Genomic DNA, 26,649 nt, shown 5'->3' on the forward strand with positions numbered 1-26,649 from the left:
ATGCACTGGAAGGAATGGTGAACGGGAGAAGAGTTCGGGGAAGAAGAAGATATCAAACAAACAATATTAAGATATACGGATCATAAATGGAGACTAAGAGGAAGGCAGAAAATAGGAAAGACTGGAAAATGCTGGGTTTGCAGTGAAACACCTGCCCTTCGGCAGAACGCTATGAATAAATTACTCCATAACCACAAATGGACGCTTAGCACGTCACATTATGATGAAACATACGTGTCGTGTATTATATAATCGACGAACGTATCATAGTAACGAGCATGTTATCGGTGTCATGTCCGTGGAGACCGTATAAAAGAAGGCGGTGGAGCTCTTCGTTTTCACTGAGACGGCGTACCATTGACAGCAGACAGGTGCCTTACTACAAGACAATGAGAACTTCGCTGTTGATCTTCGTGCTCGCTGCATTCGTGCCCTTCGTCTTCGTTGGTAAGTTCAACACTTCATTGCTTGGCTCTTTGTTACCGTTACCAAATCTTCCACATTTCGCTGTCTGGTGCACGAAATTATAAAATATAAAAATTCGTTCCACTTGTTCTTCGATTGGGTCTACTTCATCTGATTCCCGCCCTTCGCTTTTCGAAGACATCTTCTCTTCCCAGTTCTCTGTTCATTTTCCTTTCCCTTCATTTCCATTTCTTGATTATCATCATTCTTGATGTCTTATTCTTTCTCTATCTGTTCGTCTTCCTCCTTCAATTTATCTTCACGTCCTTCTGCATCAGTCTAATTATCACTTTATTCAGCATTTCTTTCTTCATGTTTATTTTCAAACCCGTCCGTATCATGATAGGTTACCCACAACACAACCTTTGGGAAATTGTCACACGAAATTGTATGACGTCACGCTCTTGGAGTATTGGCGTTACAGTTTAAAATATTAAGGCCACCATAAGTAAAAAAAAAAAACACTAACTTTTATGTAGTATACCAAATATGTATGTAAATATATACACTAAAATAGAGAGAGTCAAATATGTAGTTAAATATGTAAATTCATAAAGATTATCTAACAATATGCAGATAAACCAGTGATTAATTTATTAAACAACATTTACAATGCTTATAATAATGATGGCGTACGAATTTCTGGATTATATGTATCTTGTTGCAGAATAGAATTATTATACATATTTCAAAGTTTTCTGGAAACATCGATTGCCAATTGTCAAGACAAAATTATATTGTTTCAAACTAACGGCAGGTACTCACCAAGCAGACAGACTATGCTTGTAGGCTGGAAATATACTGCACGTTCACGACACATTATAGCACTGGGACATACGAATTTCCTAGTACATGCCATCCACTGGCAGACGTTGAATATGCAACGACCATCGCAATACACATGTTCTTACAGAATTCGTGTCTTGGCCTGGTAGGATCGTACATCTGCGTTAAAAACTCTCGTATCTTGGTATGCTCCACATGTTTTGCTCCAATTGTAATATCACGACACGTCACTTTTTATTGTTGAAATTTTCACAAAAAACAACTACGTAGTCGATTGTGAAAAAATCGTTGATCGCAACTACCAATTTTAATGTTGTAGCGAGGGAAGATGCGACTGGTAGCATAGCGAAAAAAAAAAAAGACTCGTATGGTAACTTACATCACTTTCAACCACTTATAAGAAATTAAAACCAATTTAAGATATTACAGGGCAAGAATGCAGGTTGCGAGTCTGATTAAATAAGAGCTATGTTGGGGAGGGGTTGTTCCCAATAAAATATAAAAGACCAGTACCCCTTATATGTTTTCAAAATTCTTAGAAAAAACCACCACAACACACTATGTGAGTAAACTTTAGTGCTGGGACATGGCACAATTTTTGTTATTCTGCAACTCGAATAGCCTATTTGCTTGTAATAACCTTAAACTAACAGGGTGACTTTTGCCCTGTGGTATAGTTCATTGAACATTTCATTTCACCGTCATATCCACCCAAACTATGTTTAATAGTTCAACAAATTTATATTTAACATAGATACAAATATTTTATTTAAAAATTCGTACATCCAATTCTTCTTCTAATAATTGTAACTGTCCTATTCTAAATCAATCTCCTCAAGTTAAGTATCTCGGAATAATAATCGACCAACACTTACGTTGGAATAAATAAATATGTTCTTTCTCTTTGCATGCCTATGGTACAATTTAAATAGCATAACATGATATACAGTAGCTACACAGTCTCCTTACCTGGAGTATACTCGTACTAGATAATTTCGTACCGGTACTGATGTTAACAATGCTGCTTCATAATTTTTCACAGAACATCTCTACAACCAAATGTTCAATACAATTTGAGTTCTGAAAATTTCTATTAACAGTGCAGGTTTAATTCTTAAATATAATTTAAATTAAAAAAAAACACACATTGATGAGATCATGGATAAAATATATGGACAACCAGGATCTACTTTTTATAATTCCAGGGATATTTCAACGATGAACACGTTTTAAAGTTACTTTGCAATACGTAGGAAATTATAATATTATTATTTTTCAATTATGTGGACAGATGTATATAATAATAATATTAATATAAAAAAAATTCAGAAGCGTTTCCTTCGATGCAGGCCTATGTATTTTAAGAAAATAAATATGGTAGATGTGCTTTAATTAACAGCAATTCTTACAATGCGTTACTAAAGGAATTTAAATATGTAAGCCTACCTTCAATTGGTAGAAGATTGACAGCGCCACAATTATTCTCATACAAATTTCTCAATAGTGTAATCTCGTAGTAATGAACTTTACCGATACATCATATTCATTATAATGCAGCGAAAACAAATTTAAGAAATATACAATTACTGAATATTCCCATTATTTAATAAACAGTACCGGCATTAAATTGCTCAATTTTAATTCAAATGTGTAACATATTTTGAATTCCCTATTTATTAAAAATAATCTTCTGGATTTTGGTTTATCATTACAACATAGTCTGTACAAAATTGTTTTTTGAACATTTGTCGACACCACTTTATCAAAATTTATATCATAATTGTAATATTCTATGTAGACCTAATAAACTACTTAAAAATGAATAGGAATATTGCAATAGCAATTATTATTTCCAAATATTTTTGTTCAAATAATAATGAAGTTATCTTCCTAGATATGCAAACAACTGAATATTTTATAGCAACAAGAATTTGAAGCCTAATTCAATAATTGTTTATTTGTGAATAATCATACTTTTTGCCATCAGATTTCACACATCCACGTTCTAATTTAATTTTTAATCGTGTTTTAACAACAAGATTGCTCTTTTTCATTAATTCTCTTTGAATTAACATGCAGAAGCATCATCTGTCAAGTGATTAGGTAGAGATGGTAGGTCGACTAGAGCAGCGAGGTGAATGTCAGGTTGATATTGCAGATTGATAGATAAATCCCAGAGTATGATTTCTAGAGTGCTTCCTTGTTTTCGGGAGACGGGTTTGGTAACCAGAAGACCTGACACTGGATCAAATCGTAAGACTACGCCTCGACAGACCGTCAAAATACATCATCCAAGCAAGAAGAACTCCATTTGCTAGAGCTAGACATATACAACAAGACCTTCAGAACTCCACTGGCCCTTCGGTATCTGATCAAACAATTAGAAATAGACTCTGGGAAGAAGGTTTGACGTCCTATAGAACGCTACCATGTCTAGCACTTAAACCAATCAATCGCAGACAAAGATTAGCATGGGTCAATCACAAGATCAAAGAAGGTATTCTTTGGGGAAATGTCCAGATCTGCCTCTTTAATGACAACAGACCTCAGAGAGTACACAGGTCTGCTGGCAATCGCAGTGTACCGCAATATGTCCAACGAATAGTTTCTTATGGTGGAGGAAGTGTTATGGTTTGGGCTGGTGTGTTCTTAGGCTGGCGAACCGAACTTCATATAATCGATGGAGCACTGACAAGGAAAGGGTTTCGGTTCGAACAGGAGTTTCGTATCCAAAATTTGTATACAGGCCCATCTTTACATCTCTGTAAAGCCCCCGAAAGCATTCGTTTGTGTAATGTGTGGTTTGTCTGTTATACCACTGTACAAGTTGAGGGGTGAGGAGAGCACTGCACAAGTTAAGGGGATGTGACACCTACGCCTAGCCTAGAACCTAGTGTGACTGGTAAAATGTCTAAAGCCCATTTAAGAACATTATTCTCCAACGTTCTGTCTGAAAATACTGCAGCTAATGAGGAATGTAGACTGTTGTGTGAGTCATTGAATGTGCACAAGCACACAACCTTAATAAATGAATCATTCCAAGCCTAGGACATGGAATGCATGATCATTCCACCTAAAAAAAAACTAAATATATCCAGCCTCTGGATATCTATTTCCTTAGACAATACAAAATATATGCTCGGAGGATAACAGATTGCATAAGGACTCTTGCTGAGAATCCAGAACTTAACTTGGGAAATCGAGTGTTTATAACGAAAATGCAATCTGTTATTCATAATTAGTTGTCTGCTCCAGTGTACCGCTCTATGCTTCAATATTCCTGGCAATCAACTGGTTACATGAATCCTGAACAAGTCTCGGACTTCAAAAATGTAATTCTGGTGGTATTTGATTTTTCAGCACTGGAATGTGGTTCAGAAGATTGTTCTGGAGTTTATTCTGCGGAAATTCTAGTTGAAGCAAGTAAAGCGATAGGATTGGAAGTAAATTCCGAAAATACTAAGTATATGATTATGTCTCGTGACCAGAATATTGTACGAAATGGAACTATAAAAATTGGAGATTTATCTTTCGAAGAGGTGGAAAAATTCAAATATCTTGGATCAACAGTAACAAATATAAATGACACTCGGGAGGATATTAAACGCAGAATAAATATGGGAAATGCGTGTTATTATTCGGTTGAGAAGCTTTTGTCATCTAGTCTTCAGTGAAAAAATCTGAAAGTTAGAATTTATAAAACAGTTATATTACCGGTTGTTCTGTATGGTTGTGAAACTTGGACTCTCACTTTCAGAGAGGAACAGAGATTAAGGGTGTTTGAGAATAAGGTGCTTAGGAAAATATTTGGGGCTAAGAGGGATGAAGTTACAGGAGAATGGAGAAAGTTACACAACGCAGAGCTGCACACATTGTATTCTTCACCTGACATAATTAGGAACATAAAATCCAGACGTTTGAGATGGGCAGGACATGTAGCACATATGGGCGAATCCAGAAATGCATATCAAGTGTTAGTTGGGAGGCCAGATGGAAAAAGACCTTTGGGGAGGCCGAGACGTAGATGGGAAGATAATATTAAAATGGATTTGAGGGAGGTGGGATATGATGGTAGAGACTGGATTAATCTTGCTCAGGATAGGGACCGATGGCGGCAATGGACCTCCGGGTTCCTTAAAAGCCAGTAAGTAAGTTGCTTCTGCGTGTAGTGCTTATTGCTCTGCTCCATGCTGTTTCAGACATCTTATAGACAATCCTCATGTACATTTTTAAAGAAATGTATTGACCAATACCAACCAAACGGAGAGTTACACAAATGAATGCTTTTAGGGTCTTCATCACCATTGTGAAGTAAGTCTCTGTACAAATTTTAACCAAAAATTCCTGTTCGAGCCGAAACCCTTCCCTTGTGAGAGGTCAAAGGTACGCAGAGGAAATGGTGAGAGAGTGCATTTCGAACAGGCGTGATACCGTTGCTCAAGAAAATTGTATAGGCCTATTTCTTGAAGATAATGTTTGTGCACATCGAGCTGCAGTAGTCATGCAAGCCCTGGAAGACCTTCAGATCAAACACCTTCCACTTCCACCTTGGTCCCCAATAATAACGCCCAATCAAAAATTTATGAACAAATGAACATGTGATTCAGTGACTAGTGAAGAAACAGGGGATAAAACTAATGACAGAAGTGAGGAGAGGTAGAAGTGATTGTAAATGATTATGATTAAGTAGTTGGTAAAAGATAATATATAAATTAAGGAAATTTTAAACTATAGGAAATACTTCAATATAAGTAAACAAAAAAAGTGGTCAGGTGACCACTAGATAGAAGGGAAAGTTTTCAAGATGAGAGGTTAGATAGTAAATTGAGGGTATGTATTATTGTAATGGGAGTAGTAAAAGTACAATAAGATGACTGCACACGTCGATGAAAGTTTGTATGTGTTATTGTAATAAACGGGGACCACGAATATAGAGATGTGGTGGCGACCCATTACTAAATTAAATAAGAGCTGTAGAAATAAATATCATATCATAATATCATATCCCCACTGAAAGTGTCATGCATGTTCCCCCATTGGAAGCTCACAAATCCCATACCTTACGAACCAGGTAATTAAATATCCACCAATCGCTCTGCGTACTATCACTGTGTTTACAAACTTTTTCTTTTTTTTCAGAAGCGCAAGGTTACGGCGATTATGTGGACCCTGAAGCCAAAGAACTCGGAACACAATTAGCAGATTTAGTAAGTGTGAAGAATAATTTTCGTAATTACATACTGAGAGAAACTTTTAAGTATTGGTAAAAAACAAAATCATGTTATCATGGAAGAATGTTCTGTTAATATCATGGATGCCAGGCCGTGCTTGCAACTGTAGATAATTTCCTTACAGAGTGATACTTTTCTGAAAAGCCAATGGGTCAACTACACTATGTGGGTCAGAAATTTATAAACAACACAACAGAGCTGGGGACGGAGCGAGTAGAACTGTTGAGTTACTCGGTTCTATCGGTTTATGTGCTTGGCAGCGGAGCAACGGAGTTACTCGGTTAACCGTAGCCGTTACCGGTCAGTTCAAACAGAGTTCACGTGTTTCACTTAGTTCTAGCAGACAACAACGTAGGTACTATTGTATTTAAATATTTTCTGCTGTAGGACAAATTATTTCCTTATCCCCAAGGCTGGCTGAAACTCTAGTATTGAAGAGGAGTTCATTCTATTATATGACCTGTCAAGTGGGCCTAATGAACACTGACAGTCTGAACATATTACTGTACATAATAACAATAATAATAATAATAGTATTACTACTACTATTCATCAGTGTTTGTATTTCTTTTTTGTATTTATATGTGCTATCTGGTAGGATGGAAGAGAAGGCCTTATGGCCTGAATCCTGTCAGATTCAATAAATAAATTATTAAATTATTACTATTATTAAAGTCCAGGATAACAGAGAAGTTTCGGAATTGAACGGGTTACATCAGCTCCTTGTTTATGCGGATGATGCGACTATATTAGGAGAAAATCCACAAACGATTAGGGAAAACACGGGAATTTTACTTGAAGCAAGTAAAGAGATAGGTTTGGAAGTAAATCCCGAAAAGACAAAGTACATGATTACGTCTCGTGACCAGAATATTGTACGAAATGGAAATATAAAAGTTGGAAATTTATCCTTTGAAGAGCTGGAAAATTTTAAATATCTTGGAGCAACAGTAACAAATATAATTGACACTCGAGAGAAAATTAAACGCAGAATAAATATGGGAAGTGCATTTATTATTCGGTTGAAAGCTTTTATCATCCAGTCTGTCCTCAAAAAAGCCGAAAGTTAGCATTTATAAAAAAATTATATTACTGGTTCTTCTATATGGTTGTGAAACTTGGACTCTCACTTTGAGATAGGAACAGAGGTTAAGGGTGTTTGAGAATAAGTTGCTTAGGAAAATATTTGGGGCTAAGAGGGATGAAGTTACAGGAGAATGGAGAAAGTTACACAACACAGAACTGCACGCATTTTATTCTTCACACGACATAATTAGGAACATTAAATCCAGACGTTTGAGATAGGCAGGGCATGTAGCACGTATGGACGAATCCAGAAAAGCATATAGAGTGTTAGTTGGGAGGCCGGAGGGAAAAAGACCTTTGGGGAGGTCGAGACGTAGATGGGAGGATAATATTGAAATATATTTGAGGAAGGTGGGATATGATTGTAAAGACTGGATTAACCTTGCTCAGGAAAGGGACCAATGGCGGGTTCTTGTGAGGGCGGCAATGAACCTACGGGTTCCTTAAAAGCCATAAGTATTATTATAATTATTATTATTATTATTATTATTATTATTATTATTATTATTATTATTATATTAGAGTGTTTGATTAATATCGAAATATGTTAAAAAAGAAAGTGCGTTATATTTTTTCTATTTGTGTTTATTGGATTTTTGTTACCTCATCAGTCATCATTTTATTTGTATTTATTTCTACGAATTATATTACCTAATTACTTTAATTTATCAATAATATTACTCTTCCCCAAAGAGAACATGGTTGTATGGAAGGCTAGTAATGTTCTAAAATAAATAAACATTATGTATGTATGTATGCATGTATGTATTTATTCACACTGCAATGGGTATATACCCGGTGGCAGTGGTAATTAATTACACTCAATAATGACAATAATAAAATGATTAATTAAAAATACAATTAATGATAATACTAATAATTAATAATAATAATAATAATAATAATAATAATAACAACAACAGAGAATATACTAAATTAAATGAAACGATCACTTAAAATAACATTTGAAATATTCTAATTTGTATCTTAAAACTAAGATCGAACTAAAACCCACGAGTATATGTTCATATCTGCACAAGTACCTTTCAACATTACACTCATTTCGCTGTCAACTCACTCACTGCACTGGAACTACGACACATTTCACTGATTCTATCCTGATTTCACTAACACTTCAAAAACATTTCACTGTTCAAATACTTTGCACTGCCACTATAACCTATAAAGCTTCACTGACAGGAACACGTTTCACTTACACAGCACACTTCACTAACACGACATACTTCTTCACTGATACAACACACTTCACTGACACAACATAATTCTTCACTGATACAACACTTCAATAACAACATATCATTTACACCCTTTAAGTACTGTGTATAATTACCGTCTATTAGTAAGGTCCTTAAGCCTATTTTTAAATGCATTTTTGGTTGTTGGTAAAGCCTTTAGTAAGTCTGCAGGTAAAGCATTCCAGTCCCTGATAGTACGATTGAGAAAAGAAAACTTTCCAGTGTCCGTCCTCTGCCTTCTTTCCCTCAATTTATATGAGTGGTCGTTCCTTGAAGAGTAATTTGGCGGCTGCAACCTATTTTTTATTTCTCTCCAGGCAGGCTCACCTCATTATGTTCTCCAGTTCAAGATTCCACGTTTTATTGATTATTTTATCCACTTTCCGTAATAGTAAATAATTCTGTGTGTTATTTTTAGGTGTTTTAGGCAGCGCTTCATGGAGCCCGTTTCTTTCTATCTTCTTTTTTATTCAGCTGCAGCGTTAAACGTTCACCTCACATTATAATTTATTAGCTGTTAGTATTATAAAGTATTTTATGAATTTTAATTAGTCTGTCATATATAAAAAAAACTGAAGGTTAAATAGGCCTTTCATATATAATAACTCTGCTAATAGTTGTAATCACGCAAATAAAATTTGCAACCGCCATTTTGCAATGAAGAGAAGCACTTTTTTTCTCGTCAATTGGAAAACCGACAGCGCTTTACTACAACGCTTGTAAAACACTCCATCTATATTTTAAATCAGCCGCCACAAATTTGTACTCCGTACTGTACTCGGATCAACCGAGTAATGAAGTCACAGTAACTGCTCCGAACCGAACCGCTCCGTCCCCAGCCCTACAACACAATTATTGTCGAAATTAAATTATGTGAAGTGGAAAAAAAAGACCGAGACTGAAGGGTGAACATTTAACTGATAAACTTCGGACTTCTGTCAGATTTTAAACCTCACTTTGAATCCTTTGAATTTTCAGAAATTAACATCATTGAGAATGATTATAATAGAAATGAAATCTATACTATTAATAAATCTGTAACCAAAATTTTTCTGGTAATTTTCGATTTTTCAAGAATAATTGGTGTTATCAAGTATATTTACCTATCCTAAGACCAATAATAGAGTTTTTGAAATTTTTCTTTGTCTGTCTGTCTGTATGTCTGTCTATCTGTCTCTCTGTATGTATGTTTGTTTGTTATCTTTTCACGCGATAACGACTGAACCGATTTCTCTGGAAGTTTGAATGTTAATTAAGTTCGTCCTAACTTAGATTTTATACTACAGTATATGGCATTCAAAATACTTTATTCAAAAGGGGGATTATAAGGGGGCCTGAATTAAATAAATCGAAATATCTCTCTTATTATTGATTACTTTAAATAAGATCTTCGATAAGTTTTATTCTACGAAAAAGTTTGACAGAACTGATATTTAACGAGATAAAAGAGTTTTAAAATAACAACACTTTTACCAACGCCGCCTCAGATTAACAGGCTATAATGATATAAAAACAAATGACTCCGTCTATTTAAGGCGGCCTTGCATACAACAAACGGAGAATATTTGTCACTTAACACTATTTTTATACGGATATATTTGTATTCTATAATGGAAATATATAAATATTTAAATCTTTATCAATATTAATATGCAGAGAATGTTTGTGTGTTTGTATGAAGAAATCTCTGAAACTACTTAACCGATCTGGATAATTTCATCACCATTTGAAAGTGTGTTTTTTCTAGAAGGACATAATGTCATTTGGGGAGTGAGGTGAGATAAAAAATCAATTCTTACGTACAGAAAACTTGATATTCTGTCGCAATTATTGTATTTAAACTTTATTCGGTCTAATTTTATATCCTACTTCAGTTTCTTTTGTCCACAGAACATAATAGTATTTTTAACAGTTTTGTAGTAAATATGAGCATTTTAGTGCGCCAAAATACAGCAGTCCTACATACAGAGTAAAAATTAGCATTTTACCGTTGAGCTCACTGGAGCTGAGTTATTATTCAAAGTGTCACGAAGTGCCGTTCCTGCGCTCATAATTTACCCATATTCGTTTCCTGTGTTTCTTAAAATAATATTTTTTTACCACTTCATTTTCATTTTTTTATTTACATAAACAATGATGCACAACCGAGCGAGTTGGTTCAGGCGGTAGAATTTGAGATCGCATTCGGGAGGTCACGGGTTCAAACTCTGTGGCCGACCAATCTGACTGGGGTTTTTCATAGTTTCACTTAGTCATAAAGACAGATTGGAAATTTACATGCCATGATTCATCACCGCTTCAATTACCAATACGATAAACATTAATCAAAATCTATAAACAGTTACGTGAACACAAGCCATCTACAACACACAATAGAAACAGGAACTCAACAAGAGTAAAAACGGCCTACTGGTAAACCCACACATTCTCAAGACGCGACATGATCACATATGTTAAAGCGTGTATAAATAAACTTAACAAATGAAAAAAAGATGTAGAATGAGGCCAACATAAAAAATTATCTCCGTACACAATCCACTCTTTATTGACATTAATTTGAAGTGATTTATTAAAGGATGCATTCAATACTAATTTAGAAAGATGTTAAAGTAATTATCCTTGCACCAAAACGGATGTTACCTGAACCAAATGATCCTATTTTCATTATTTGTATATAATAATAATTAAGAAACATGTTACAGGAATTATCCTTGCACCAAATGAGTCTCTCTGGACCAAAATGATCGTATTTTAATTCTTTAAATGCAATGTTAATTAAGTAACATATTAAACGATTCATTCTTCTATCAAACACGGATTTTCCCTGGACCAGAACACCCACAGATTGGTATTAAGTAACAATCATGATTAAATTACGTCAGCCCGAGGTCCACAATGATGATGCTTATGTCTGAGGCTGACGTTTCCTTCATAATTTCCAAAGATCTTCCAGTGACCCGAATAAAACACTTCCGTGAAGACCAGAATCTCTTATTTGGCCAAAACCGTAGCTTAACATGATCTTGTGGTTATCCGGGTTGGTCACTGCATGTCAATGTATTGCTGCTTTTCTCTTATTTTAGGGCGTATTTCTTACCGGTCTCTGCACACATACGCCATTTTGTTTCCTATTTTCTCCGTCAGAGATTCCGACAGCAAGACTTGTACAAATATCTACAATGTGAGTTACTTAAAAGCAAAAGTCCTATAGATGAGAAATAACTTACTGGTAAACTTGGCCCGACAGTGCTGCCATTCACGGACAGGCTTACTTCACTGTTTAAACTTGAAACATTGTACCCCGCCTTTATTTCTCTTCTTTCCTTCCTGTCAGACCATTACAGTGCCTTTAATTTTTCCACTCTTTAAACACTTAAACAAATTTTCTTCATTTATTTTCAGACTCAAAAGGTGATCGATGAGACAAAAGGTAAGTAATAACATTAGTTTTTTTTTTTTTTTTTTTTTTTTACGGAATATTGCGGCTTAGACTTGGCCGAAAATTTTCACTGGATAACTATTGTAGGGAAAGCTTACTTAAGAAATACTAGCTGCCAATACTAATTATTGTAATAAATAAACCAGATTCACCAAGGCGACGAAATATACGATATTCCCAATTACATTTTACGAGCTTCATATAAATTCCTTCCCTTTTAACACATGCGAATGGCTCTTACTTGAAACACACCAATAAACGAAATCATGCGATTTGCAGAAAGGTAAATTCGGTTTCTGTATTACACACGGAAAGCATTCTCTGCAATTGAAGCGTTGGTCTAATGTTACAATCTGCTAGCTGTGCAGGAGGAACAAAAATGTTACATCGTAACTCCACTCATAAATTTACTATCGGACGGGCAACATAGACCGTTATTCCATCAATATGTTTTGTATACCAAGCGAAGTATACGATTGTATGTTATTCAAAGTCATATTACACATCATAAATGTTTGTAACATTTTTAACTCCACAGAAATGCTACTGGAGAAAACAGACAAACAGTTTTTTTACAATCAGAATATCATGAAATATAAAAAATCAATAAAAAGGTTAAATTATGAACAAGGTGTTTATGACATTTATTTTTGAAAGATATGGTATTAGTATCAATCAACACCATGTAATTTATTAAAGTTACACTCAATGTCATGTTATGAATAGGCTAAACATACAAGATTGAATCAAATGATATTACTATTATTACAAAATAACTGCAGTATAAGATTTAGGGACAACATTCAATTTATGAAAGTTGTAACAATAACAAATGAATAAAGAAAATTAAATATTACAGTTGAAAAATTGTTGAGCGTTGGAATTTGAACTCCTGTAGGCTACAGAATATTCTGTATACAACAAATGACTTCTCAGTTAAGTACAAATTTTATTAATACTGAAGATAATAACTTTTATTTTATTTTAGTAGGTTATTTTACGACGCTTTATCAACATCTTAGGTTATTTAGCGTCTGAATAACATGAAATGAATCCGGGGTCCAGCACCGAAAGTCACCCAGCATTTGCTCATGTTGGGTTGAGGGAAAGCCCCGGAAAAAAAACCTCAACAAGGTAACTTGCCCCGACCGCGAATCGAACCCGGGCCACCTAGTTTCGCGGCCAGATGCGCTAGCCGTTACTCCACAGTTGTGGACCAAGATAATAACAATCACAGTTTTTAAATGCTGACTGTAAGAGAGTAATACATTTTAAACAGCTCTATTCCGACATCAAGAGCAAGCTATGAGCACATCTCCTTACAAGAATTTCCACAAAACTGTTCTCGAAACGAAATACTGTGAGAAAACACAACATAGAGCAACTAGCGCTAGGTAAAGTGTAAATTAAAATGCAACTAATAAAATACTTAAAAAAATAACAGACAGGAAGTTACATTACTTGGGCAATCTTTCGCACTTACTTGCGACTTCGTCTTCCTTGTTATATACTCAAGACCACTATCGCTCAGCGACTTTAGTGACACATTTTTCCACTTATTAATATTAATTTGTCTGGACCCCTTTCTTTTTTTTTTATTTATTTAGCCGGTCAATATCTACCGTAGAAATCGTCACTGTCTTGCAGTCGTCAATTTTACGTAATAGATCAACCGAAACCTGATACACAGAGTTCAAGTGCACCCGTATTCGTAAAGAGAACAAACTCCCGTGCAGTAAAGGCTGTTTCACAATAAACCGGAAACGGAAACGATAACGAGATCGAGAACGGAAATATTGTTAAAATAAATGTATTTAAATGTGACCATTTACAATAGTTAATTGTGAATGCTCGCACTTGAATACATTTATTTTGACATTATTTCCGTTCTCGATCTCGTTATCGTTTCCGTTTCCGGTTTATTGTGAAACAGCCTTTACTGCACGGGAGTTTGTTCTCCTGAAATATTGTTAAAATAAATGTATTTAAATGTGACCATTTACAATAGTTAATTGTGAATGCTCACACTTGAATACATTTATTTTGACATTATTTCCGTTCTCGTTTCCGTTGTCGTTTCCTTTCCCGGTTCATTGTGAACCAGCCTTAACTCCCGATACGATGTAAACAACTGGATACGCTAGAAGTGACTAGTGATATAGACCGCTGTTCCAACTAACAAATTCATGCTTGTAACTCGTGTAGAAGCGCCTCTGATACAGATATTGAACAACAATTTTTGTGACAGATGTGTAAGACTATACAGAGCATTATTCCATTAAAAACTCTATTTTGAAATATTGTAACATAGACCGTTATTCGGCCCAACGCTTCAATTGAAGACCTCCCCAGAATAAGAACGCAACCGACAAATCTATAATACACGCTTCAGGAGAAAAGCAAATAATTTCAGGGGCGTATTTCGTCAGATTAGCTACCTGTATTTACTAGCAGAGCCGTCTGACTAATCGAGGATGCCGGTTTATTCAGCTATTGGATGCATTTTTCAATTACTTTATGGCCATTTGCAACAACAGCTTTTGAGCACCCTTAACTAGTGATGAGATAAACTGCTCTTGTGTGATCACTGTTCGACCTAATATTGCTCATGTATGATCACGGTGATCTTACACAGTGAAACAGTAATTGAACTGCGAACTTGTTCGAGGTGAACACTGAACAGTTCATTCTTCCCCGCTCATCAGAGCGTCTCACTGCGATATTTCAATGCTCTCGATTTTTCGCACATGGTAGGAGGGGGCGAGAAAATGTTGAGGTTATGTGTTTGTATTTTACAGAAGTGCGTGTAAGCACAATACTGAGGTGTAAATACAGGCGTTTCATCATTTTAAAAAGCGATTAAAGGTTTGAAAGTCAGTATTTATTTATTTATTTATTTATATATTTACTAATTTATTTATTTATTTATTTATTCATGTATTTATGGATTTATTGTTTTATTTATTTATTGATTGATTGATTTATGTATTTATTTATGTATTTATTTATTTACTTATTTATTTATTTACTTATTTTTTATTTATTTACTTATTTATTTATTCATTCATATATCTATTAATTAATTTATTAATTTATTTATTTATTCATGTATTTATTGATTTATTGTTTTATTTATTGATTGATTGATTTATGTATTTATTTATTTATTTATGTATTTCTTTATTTACTTATTTATTTATTTACTTATTTATTTACTTACTTATTTATTTACTTATTTATTTATTTATTTATTTATGTATTTACTTACTACTTATTTATTTATTTACTTATTTAATTATTTATTTATTTACTTATTTACTTATTTATTTTTATATTTATTTATTTAAGTATTTATTTATTTATTTACTTACTTATTCATTTATTTATTTATTTACTTACTACTTATTTATTTATTTACTTATTTACTTATGTATTTATGTATTTATTTATTTATCTATTCATATAATTTAATGCTATAGACAAACTGATCATTTGCCGTCTGGCTACCCAATGTAACGATTGTCAATTTGATCTTGTCCAGTATTCCTGAAGTGAAATATTATATAGAAAAAAACTAAAAATGAGCAATTTTGACATAATTCACACATCACTCAGAAAATTAATGAAACATTGTTATTTTAAAAATCATTTTCATATTTGTTAAAATGTTGTTATTATTGTAATTTTACTAGTTGAATAGTGTAGTCAGTTAATAATGTCACTGCTTAAAATAATGGAATCAATTAAGCAATGTAAAAGCCTGCCAGATTTTCGGCTGTCGGCTGACGATAGTATATTTTCCGCCTTTAGGAAATTGAAATCTGCCAGGATCAGCCTGAAATCTACTGAGTTGGCTACACTTAATATATTGTTAAAATCGGGCACTCACCGTTCGCGGGCGTAGTTTTTTTTTTTTTATTGGGTTATTTTACGACGCTGTATCAACATCTAGGTTATTTAGCGTCTGAATGAAATGAAGATGATAATGCTGGTGAAATGAGTCCGGGTCCAGCACCGAAAGTTACCCAGCATTTGCTCGTATTGGGTTGAGGGAAAACCCCGGAAAAAACCTCAACGCGGTAGCTTATCCCGATCTGGATTCGAACCCGGGCCACCTGGTTTCGCGGCCAGACGCGCTGACCGTTACTCCACAGGTGTGGACTCGCGGGCGTAGTAGTTCCCACTTTTGTCACTAGGTAGCGTAAGCACGGCAGCGCAGCACACGCAGTCAGAAAAGAACGTCAACTGTCTCAGATTCAGATAGGGAGTAGTTTAGCCCTCGAACTGTGATCACTGTTTAAAGAGCTGTTTAATCATAGGTGTGATCGTGATTTTTCGATCACCGTGGTTTTCTGCTCATCACTACCCTTAACACTCATACAGCCCACCGCTGTGGAGAAACGGTCGTTCTCCGGCCCTGACGTTTCTCGTGACCGAGGGAGACAGTGTTGCCGAAACGTATAGACAGAATTAAAACTGTCACGCTCTCGCCGGCCGATTTTGTGGCGCGGAATAAAAACTAATTCGAACGCGTAGGCATGCCTATAAATCATTTTACATTTAACTTAGATCACATCCTTCGTTAATGTACACAGCTAGCGTACATCACAAAAAAAAACTAATGCGAACGCATATGTAAATCATTTTACACAAACGTAGATCGTATCTTTCGTTACCGTACACAGCTAAATAATTATAACAGAATAAAAACTAACAATCTGCATATATAAATTCATGATATTGGCTGTTAAAACAGCCGATTTTTTTTATTTCTCGATTCTGACGAACCACTGGCCATATTACTATATCGTTAATACAGTTTACAGCCACCGTAAATCGCTCAAGCACAAAACAACACAACTACTTCGCCTGTACGTGCCTGTACTACCTATAACACAAAGAGCTAACAACTTGTTCGCCACTTGCTTCGCATAAAAAAAGAAGTGGCAACGCTCATAGCTGGTTGGTTCTAGCCAACGAGCACAGAATGCATAGAGTAGATATAAACAGCTTGGAGGTGAAGCCGCTTTTGTGGAGGAGTCGCCATTATGATGCTACCAAAACATTGGGCTCCCGGTTAGCACATGGGCAGTTGATTGTGATGTTGCATCGTTGTTTTAATTAATAAATTAACTAATTTCAATATGCCTACATGTTCTGCGTATGGCTGCACAAACAGGTTTTCAAAAAAAATTCCTGGAATAACTTTTCACGGGTAAATATGCATGTGTGAAATGTACTTATTACCGGTAGGCTAGATACGGTAATGAATGATTTAGCCTAAGTTAGTCGGTTAGATTCGTATTGTTAACGTATTTGTTTGATTAAGAGAAAGGATTAGTGTATTGATATTATTGTAATTAATTTTTATAATCACTAAATCAGACACGCTTTGTAAACTTAGCATTTACGAGCGAAGCTAACCTAACAACCCATGTTGGAAGTTTGTGTCGAGTGCTATAGAAAACGGGTGTACCGAAGTTTCTCTTAAACCGAATGCACGTATTCGTTTGATGAAGAAAAAGAAATAGTGTATTAATATTATTGTAATTAATTTTTGTAATCACGAAATCAGACTTATGCTTTGCAGACTTAGTAGCTTCATTTACTCGGTCGTGAACTGACTTGACCCACTTCGTAATAAAACTTCACTTTTGTTCGCCGTTATAATCTAATTATATACTATAAACGAAGAGCCTATCAAATATTATATGGTTAAGAGCATTCCATTTTTTCTCTAAACAAAATCGGGACATCTATACGAAATACTGGCAAAAGGAAGAGAATGATAATTTGCGTTAAGAAGCAAGTTTCATTATTAAATCGAAGCAAATGGATCAACCTATAAAAGTAATTATTATAGGGTAGCATTTTTATTGGACTAGTAGCAAAATAAGGTCAAACTGTTATTTTCCTTTTTTATCATTATTGTTTGTTTAACCTTCCAGATTATCTATTAAATACCATACTGCAATTTGAAGAGCTGCCAATTTAAATAACCTGTATATATGTGATTTATCGATGACAGTTTCGTAATTTTTGCTAAAAATACGTGCATAGCGATTCTGTATTACGAAACAAACAAGAAAGTGTGAGTCCTACAAGAAATTAGGGACATATGGAATTCTTATTATCATAAGATCTTCTATAACGTAATAGCTATTTTGCAATGTTTTGCTAGCAACAAGATGGCGTCAGGTCCATCAAACCGGCTTCACTCCGTCCAATGGTATTAAGATGCTAGTGTCTACTCTATTGTATTCTGTGCTCGTTGGTTCTAGCTGACAACTTTAACCTCTAGCGCCTGCCTCTCTCCCAGCATTGCAAACTGCGATTGAATTAATCCTCGCATATCAGAACTCAAGTCTTGTAACAGCAAATTACAATAGAATTAAAAACATTACTTTAAACTGAACCAGAGTGTTTCAAGGTTAAAATTTAGCAGAATAGTTTCATTCACAGTGGAATTTCGAGGTTCTTTTCACAACTACAGGTTGGCAATGCTGGTCACTATCTTTCTCTCTCGTTCTCTCTTCTCTTTCCAAGAGAAATGTCAGAGCCGGAGACTGGCCGGCTGGAGTTTAAATCCTGGATGGGACAAATTACTTCGTTGAGATTTTTTCCGGGGTTTTCCCTCAACCCATTAAGAGCAAATGCTACGAAACTTTCGGCGTTGGACCCTGGACTCATGAGACCGTCCCTATCAAAAATTATTTAAATTAAATTAGTTCCTATACACTGTATTAATCTCTTTTTAAATGCCATAATTTAACCATTTCCCATTGTTGAACATTGAGTTTACACTTACAGGGTTCTATACCAAGCTTAATGTGACAGGCTTTTCTAATTTAATGTCATTTTTATTAATTTACACTGCATATTTTTAAGTTTTATTGCATATTCTTTTGAGCAATAGTAATAACATATTTCATTTCTTTTCCAGACAGTGGAGTAAAAGCTAAACTGACTGAAGTAAGTATAGGTTCTACATCGACAGTTATTTGTGAATTCATTACAGATAGAATTTGTAGTGGATGAGTGAACAATCTCCCAGCCCCACGCGAAGTAGAGTAGCGGATGTACAGTGTGTCGCAGCCAGCTATCACGGCTCAGGTAATTCTGAGAGGAACCCAAGATGATACTACTCGTACTGTACGTTTCAATCGTTCACGATCCAAAATCTTCCGAATAATTTAGCAGAGCAGAAAGTATTACAAATAAAATTCAGGCGAGACAAGTGGCCAACAAGCTTGGAGCTCACATATTCAGTTTTTCTCGGCCCCGAACTTCCTTGCAAGGACACATTTTCACGTACTTTTTAAAGTTTATTCTTCCCTTACCGAGGAAATTTTGGACAGCATTTCACATCGCTAGGAAAAAGTCCTTACAATCCTCTAGTCTTTCTTATTTCTCCGTGGAAATTGCTACAAAGATCGGGGACTTTAAATCTTACACATTTAGAGTGATACAAGTGATGCAGCAATCCTGTAAACAAGAGTTTTCGGACAAGTTTAGGTTTAATGAAGGATGAAGTTACAGGAGAATGGAGAAAGTTACACAACGCAGAACTGCACGCATTGTATTCTTCACCTGACATTATTAGGAACATTAAATCCAGACGTTTGAGATGGGCAGGGCATGTAGCGCGTATGGGCGAATCCAGAAATGCATATAGTGTGTTAGTTGGGAGGCCGGAGGGAATAAGACCTTTGGGGAGGCCGAGACGTAGATGGGAGGATAATATTAAAATGGATTTGAGGGAGGTGGGATATGATGGTAGGGACTGGATTAATCTTGCTTAGGATAGGGACCGATGGCGGGCTTATGTAAGGGCGGCAATGAACCTCCGGGTTCCTTAAATGCCATAAGTAAGTAAGGTATATAAATGCCTATAACAGAAGTATTTTAGGTTCGAAAAACCGAATTTCTTTCATGAAGAACCCTTTATGATAAGAAAAAATGAGAACGTTGCTTTATGGCCAGTTAGACAATAACAGACGTTTCTTAAACAAATAAACGAACAATTATTAATGCACAAAAATACGTATTTGGAAATGATTGTTTCTCTTGCATCGAATCACCGACAACATGCTCTCCCCATAACTAGCGCGCAACATTTAGGCTGCCGCTCTCGTGGTCCGGAGATCATTCACAGATTCACATTCACATTCACAGTTCTTGTCCAGATGTTTATGGTATCAGTCCAAAAATTATCAAAACTGCAGCTAATTTTACCTGTGAACCATTAACTCATATTTTCAACACTTGTATTGATAAATGCACCTTTCCAGACATCTTCAAATATTCCAAAGTTATTCCGATCCATAAAAAAGGTAATCAGCTAGATTATTCAAATTATAGGCCAATTAGTATAATACCTACACTTTCAAAGGTATTTGAAATCTTATTACACAATCAAATTACAGATTACTTTGAATACAATCGTCTATTTATTAATCTGTATGGTTTTAGATCCTCCCACAATACAATTGAAGCCATAGTTAAATTTGTGGAGAAGTGCTTTAGTGTTTTAGAAAACTCCAGGTTAATGGTAGGCCGTTTTTACGATTTTACCAAAGCTTTTGATACCATTTATCACGACATACTCATACAAAAACTGAAATTTTATGGTTTTAATAATTCTAGTACTATGTTTTTAAATTCTTATTTAACAGGCAGACACCAATCTGTTTACTGTAATGGTGCAATGTCTCAATTTAAACCTGTCAAGTTTGGTGTCCCACAGGGTTCCGTTCTTGATCCTGTGCTGTTCATTATATATATTAACGACCTCCCAGCCAGCATTGAGGATGGCTGCCTTGACACTTTCATGTTTGCTGATGATTTGGCACTTGGAATTTCTCAGGATAATGATGTTTCGATGAAAAGACAGCTTGCCAACACATCGCTCAGGATAAAAGACTTAGCATCAACTCTAATAAGACTGTAGATATTCAATTTTCTTTTAACAGAAAAATTACTGACTTGTCTTCCTGAGTTAAATTCCTAGGCATTCACCTCGAAGCCGGTCTGGGCTGGAGTACGCACATAGAATATCTTGTTAATAAAATTAATAAAGGAATTTTCATGTTACGAATCCTCAAACAAACATTACGTTATAATTCTTTACTTACGGTTTATTATGCCCATATTTACAGTCACTTAAGTGACGGGACGCTTCTGTGGAGCAACCATACTTCGGTTTCTAAGTTGTTTATCCTTCAAAAGAGAGCAGTGAGAATTATTTGTGGTGTCTCTTCTAGAACTCATTGTAAACCACTTTTTGTACAACTAGGAATACTTACGTTGCCGTCAATGTTTATTCTGGATTGCCTTCTGTATGTTAAGCGTAATGTGCATAATCTTCCTACTTGTTCAACCATTCATAATTATTCTACCCGTTCCAGACTTGACATATATTTCACCAAGTACAAATATAGTATTACAAGCAATAGTTTTATTTCCATATAATATAAACTTTATAATTCTTTACCATTGCATATAAGAAACACGTCATATTTTACTTTCAGAAGGATGGTGAGAAGGACTTTGATGGCAAATCCAATCTACAGTGTCAATGATTTTAGCAATATTACGTTTTAGATACTATTTGTTTTAACCCCATGTAACTGACAAATCTGTACAAATCTGTACATTTTTAACCTGATTTTATACTATTTCTTTTAAAACTTTTAACCTGTTTTTGTGATTATCTGGTGATTGTATACTTATTTTTTTATACTTACATTTATTCAAATTGTAGGAGCCATATAATATATATACATCTACTCTGACGTTGTCTATGGCTGTAAATCGCTGGATGACATTAAATGCATCCATCTATCTATCCATTCATCCATCCATATCTATCCATCCATCCATCCATCCACCCACCCACCCACCCACCCACCCACCCATCCATCCATCCATCCATCCATCTATCTATCTATCTATCTATCTATCTATCTATCTATCTATCTATCTATCTATCTATCTATCTATCTACCTACCTACCAACCTATCTATGTATATTGGTAGGCATATAAGTACCAATACTACATTATAGTGCATAAACTTCACATCCCTAGTCATCCAACTAAAATCTGTAAGAATAATGCCTTATGTAACAGTATCTATTTTTTGTGTTGCAGGCACGTTCCGCACTTCTCGACAAAATGGAGGACTGGAAATGTTAGTATTCATGGAAAACTTCCGTAATGTATTATTCTTCCCATGTACATTACCCAAAGGTAAGGCCTCCGTGTTCATTATGGAAATGTGTAGCTTCAAATCGTCCTCTCTCACTGCAATGAGCTAAAGTTGTGTCGTGCTGAACTTCAACGAATTGTTACACCGAATGAATTAACAAATGACAAAAATCAGCTTAAAAGTCGTAAATAAAACAAGATAAAAATAAAGGTAATTAATAATAAGGTTAATTATTAACCTTTGCAGAGTAGACAGGGTGGAAGGGAAATAACATTCCTGAGTGAAAGGGACGATAAGATACACTTAATGAATGAAGAGGAAACCTATATTACGTTTTGTGTTTAAATGCAGTGTCAATTAGAAAATTAAGTTTGAAGTTTTAGCACTTCGGCAACATCGCCGCTAATACACTGTACTCGTGATACAGATGTAAGAGGTAAAATAACTCGGTGTGTCTCGCTAGATGAGCTGATCTCTGGCACGACGTTCCAACCTGTTCGCATCGTGCAGTGGCTTGAAATTAGAAATTTGTAATATTAACTTTACACGAAAACCGTCCAGAGGGATAGATTACTGTTTCTTAGATTTCCTGTCGCTATGGACAAAAATCACTCGCAATGGTTACCGAGCAAGAGGCCGTTGAACATTTCATAAAAAAAAACTATTAACTTTCCATCAACATTATATTATGTTCTTTGTTACATTTGATACAACATGAGCTATTCGCTATTTCACTTCCTCCCTCTATATAAATGCAAAATAATGAGGCTTATCCGACAGTAAAAGAAATGTATTGAAACTTCTATTCACAACAGAGTTCAAATTATTTTTAAAAGTTATAATCTGAGCAAATAAGAGTCTCAAATCTCATAAAAATGCAGAGAATTACATTTTCTACTGTCTCAAATCGGGATGCGTGGAGTTTGTGGGAACTACACGCCAGACAACTACAAAGATTTGTGGAAGAGGTGTTCAGGGTTTACAATTTAATACGAAGCAGCATGTCTCTCAAATTTATTTTCCCCTTTCATACCTAGATTTCTTTCAAAGAAACAGAGACTCTGTCAGAGATAAGCAAGGTTAAGGGTTCAGCAGAATGTATAAAAAAAAGGCTCTACATAGAGACATTTATAAGCAACATGCTTGCTGGTTGATGTTGACAACTTATCACAGATCTTCCAGAGCCATATTCAGGTTTAAGTTACGCAAAAGAACTTAAAGAAAGTAGGGAAAAAATTAATATATGTTAAGTTTCTACTGAAATAATTATATAATATTATTGTCCTTAGACCATTTCTACTACCATTTATTGGATTCTGTAGGCTTTGTCTTCAGGAAATTATTTTCCAGAAAATGCCATTGCAACAACTTACTTAAAACGAAGCATGTATAACAGAAATGTGCGAACTGTCTCGAAAAAATCAAATTGGGACTACAAAAATATAAATGATGAAGAAAAACGGATTTGAATTTCGAATTCAACGCATGCCCAATAGGTAGCGCCAATATTATGTTCGTGTCTGAGATGGATAAAACTTTTAATCTGTTATTCTTTGTAAGTTAATCATTCCAGAGCATTCCCCGATCACCAGCCGGCTGGTGGGACCTGGTCTACTAACAAATAACGATTCTCGTTTGGAAACATAGGTAAACAGAGAACCTTAGCGCAGTCATCCGTTACGGGTTGAGAATCTGGCCGTAGTGAACCATCCAGTATCACAGAGTTGCAAACAAAAACCAACAAAGCGACATTCAGGATTAAGCTAAATAACTGCAATCTTTCTATTACGTGTATAAAACCATAAAGACCATTAATTGTGACACGCGAGTTACAAAAGATGACGTTGTAGCAGCCTGGTTTTGCATTGTGCCTGATCAATATTCCTACAGAAGATATCCAGTTTCCATAAGAGTGCAAAGACCGATTAACTTTCTTGTTTACCTGCATCTTTACAAAAACCAATCAACCTTTCTATAGATACTCCCTTAGTGACGTACGCAGAATGGTGTTGATTTGTAACTAGAGGTTAATATTTTCTTCTTTCTGCTTACAGGGAGAATTAATCGGGGAATGCGATCTGCGAATTTGGCTTACGACATAGCAAAGAAGGTACGTTCAACCATAACACAAAATGTGACCCGTTGCGCGAAAAGGGACCTAAAGTCGCGAAAGGAAATTTTACAGGAGAACAAAATAACGAATTTGCGGTGTAAAAAATGCATTTCTATGTTCTTACATCTTGCGCTACCTGTAGGGGTTTTTACATACTAAACTAGGACGTAGTTTTACACAGTGCTTCATAGATACCTAAATCTTTCTTACAGTTGCTAAGAGAACAAATGAAAATTTTAATTTGCATTTTTCTCGAAAAGTGCATAATGTAATATCAACATTTAATAAGTAATATATTAAAAACTATAGCACCATGAACCATGATTTCTTTTTGAATGCTCAGTATTTCATCCTCTTTTTGAAACCACAAAAAAAAAAAATGAAAAATCCGACTTTAGATCCCATTTCCTGCAACTAGTCACAAAAAATGCCCTACTATTTTCAAATTACTGTTTCTTTGAAGATTCGTACTCTACAATTTGGACTCTGAGGGAAGAAACATAAAAAATTAGTGGCGAAGTTGACACATACTCTCTCATTAAAATTTTTAACCATTCACAAGAGTTCGGTTTCTTTATAATGACATTAGCGTTTACAGTTTATTTTCTTGACCTATTATTTAAATGAAAATCGCCGACGATAATGTGCTCATTAACTTTTGTTTGCTGGTTTGCACACCAAACGCATTTCGTATAACTATGACGTCTACAAATACGGAATTTTACTTCATTTATTAACTGTACCTGTACAGTATAAGTACAGCAGATAAAATTATATGTGATTAACAGTAGCAGCTGGTGGTCAAAATAATGAGTGTGCTACAATTCCTATATTGGCCTGCTGTATACACTTATATGTATTTATCTTAATTTGAGACTCGCCTAGTGACGAAATATGAAATCCATACGACGTTCCTTCCTACTGCAGAACCTGTCTATTACCCTGGTGTTAAACCCTTCATCTTGGACATCATACTCTTTTCTATTGACAGTGTTGCAAGAGCAGTGAGGCGATCCTGGGACATAGTGTTCCTTAAAAACGTTTTTATGCGTTTTAAGCAAGAAAAACATCTTTCTGGCTCAGCAGTGGTCATTGGTGTTGTAACCAAAATATTTAACAACTTCGTTACTTCACAGAATGGATCCTGTGAATTGTTGGAGGCTATGTATCGTAACAATTGAACAGCTCCATCTATATTCCGGAAGGCAGGTGTTCCGTATAGAACTCCAAGTTGTGTGTTTAACACTCTTTTGTTCAGTACAGTATAGCTGTTGGCAGCAACTTCAAGTTCGCGTTCAGGAAAATTAGGCTATGCGAAAAATTGCCAGAAAATTTGCTGTTTAACAATTTTGTTGCGTCTAGATAGCTTAACGACTGGAAACGGTGAGTAGTTTTCTGAATTATACGGTCACATACTTCCTTGGCTTCAGTTTTCTGGGATTCCATTCTCCGTCGCTTGCTGACTGATTCAGGAGGAACCTCAAAAACCAGGTAGATGACAGCAGCAGTCGGACACTTGAATTACCAAATACATTGTACATAGTTCCGAATTCTTCCACAAACAAGCATTCTTTCGTTACGCTTTACTTTTGCAATCTCCAAGCTGTGTTGTGCTGAAGCTGACTACAGCACTTCCCCGCGTAAAAATAGCCAATCAGAGCAGTGATTTCAGCTTCGCACATGCGCATTAATTGTCTACATTCTCATGTAGAGTTTTGAGTAACACAACGTACCCCCTGAGGCACCAAAGAGCTAAGAGCGAAGAACTAAACACTCTATAACACGTCATGAACATAACCACGGAAAATTGTCAAATGACAGATCAGATACTATGGTGGTATTGCAAATACATTATTTGAGCAAAAATTATCATTGTACTGTAGCACGTAAGGACGGGCCGCCCCTGGTGATTAATATTTCACTAATTTACATACACTATCCGTGTGAGACGGGTTTTAAATACCGATAAGACACGAGCATGGCAAGCTGGCAGGGCCGCCTCTAGATGTACGACGCCAGAGGGAATTCTGCCGCTGGACAAGAAAGCTCTCACAAGGGATGTGC

General features: G+C 35.4%; 1 protein-coding gene across 1 annotated transcript in view; it reads left to right on the plus strand.

Annotated features, from left to right (window-relative positions):
- The first annotated feature begins 335 nt into the window (after positions 1-335).
- Positions 336-26,649, plus strand: part of LOC138702177 (uncharacterized) — a 44,892-nt gene continuing 18,578 nt past the window's right edge. The window contains exons 1-6 of the mRNA XM_069829783.1: positions 336-447; positions 6,391-6,458; positions 12,227-12,254; positions 19,207-19,235; positions 22,415-22,454; positions 24,527-24,582. Of these exons, the coding sequence (XP_069685884.1) occupies positions 390-447; positions 6,391-6,458; positions 12,227-12,254; positions 19,207-19,235; positions 22,415-22,454; positions 24,527-24,582 (279 nt within the window). The 5' untranslated portion in view covers positions 336-389. The remainder of the gene's footprint in view (positions 448-6,390; positions 6,459-12,226; positions 12,255-19,206; positions 19,236-22,414; positions 22,455-24,526; positions 24,583-26,649) is intronic.

This window comes from Periplaneta americana, chromosome 6 (assembly GCF_040183065.1).
Source record: "Periplaneta americana isolate PAMFEO1 chromosome 6, P.americana_PAMFEO1_priV1, whole genome shotgun sequence".
NCBI classification, from domain to species: domain Eukaryota; kingdom Metazoa; phylum Arthropoda; class Insecta; order Blattodea; family Blattidae; genus Periplaneta; species Periplaneta americana.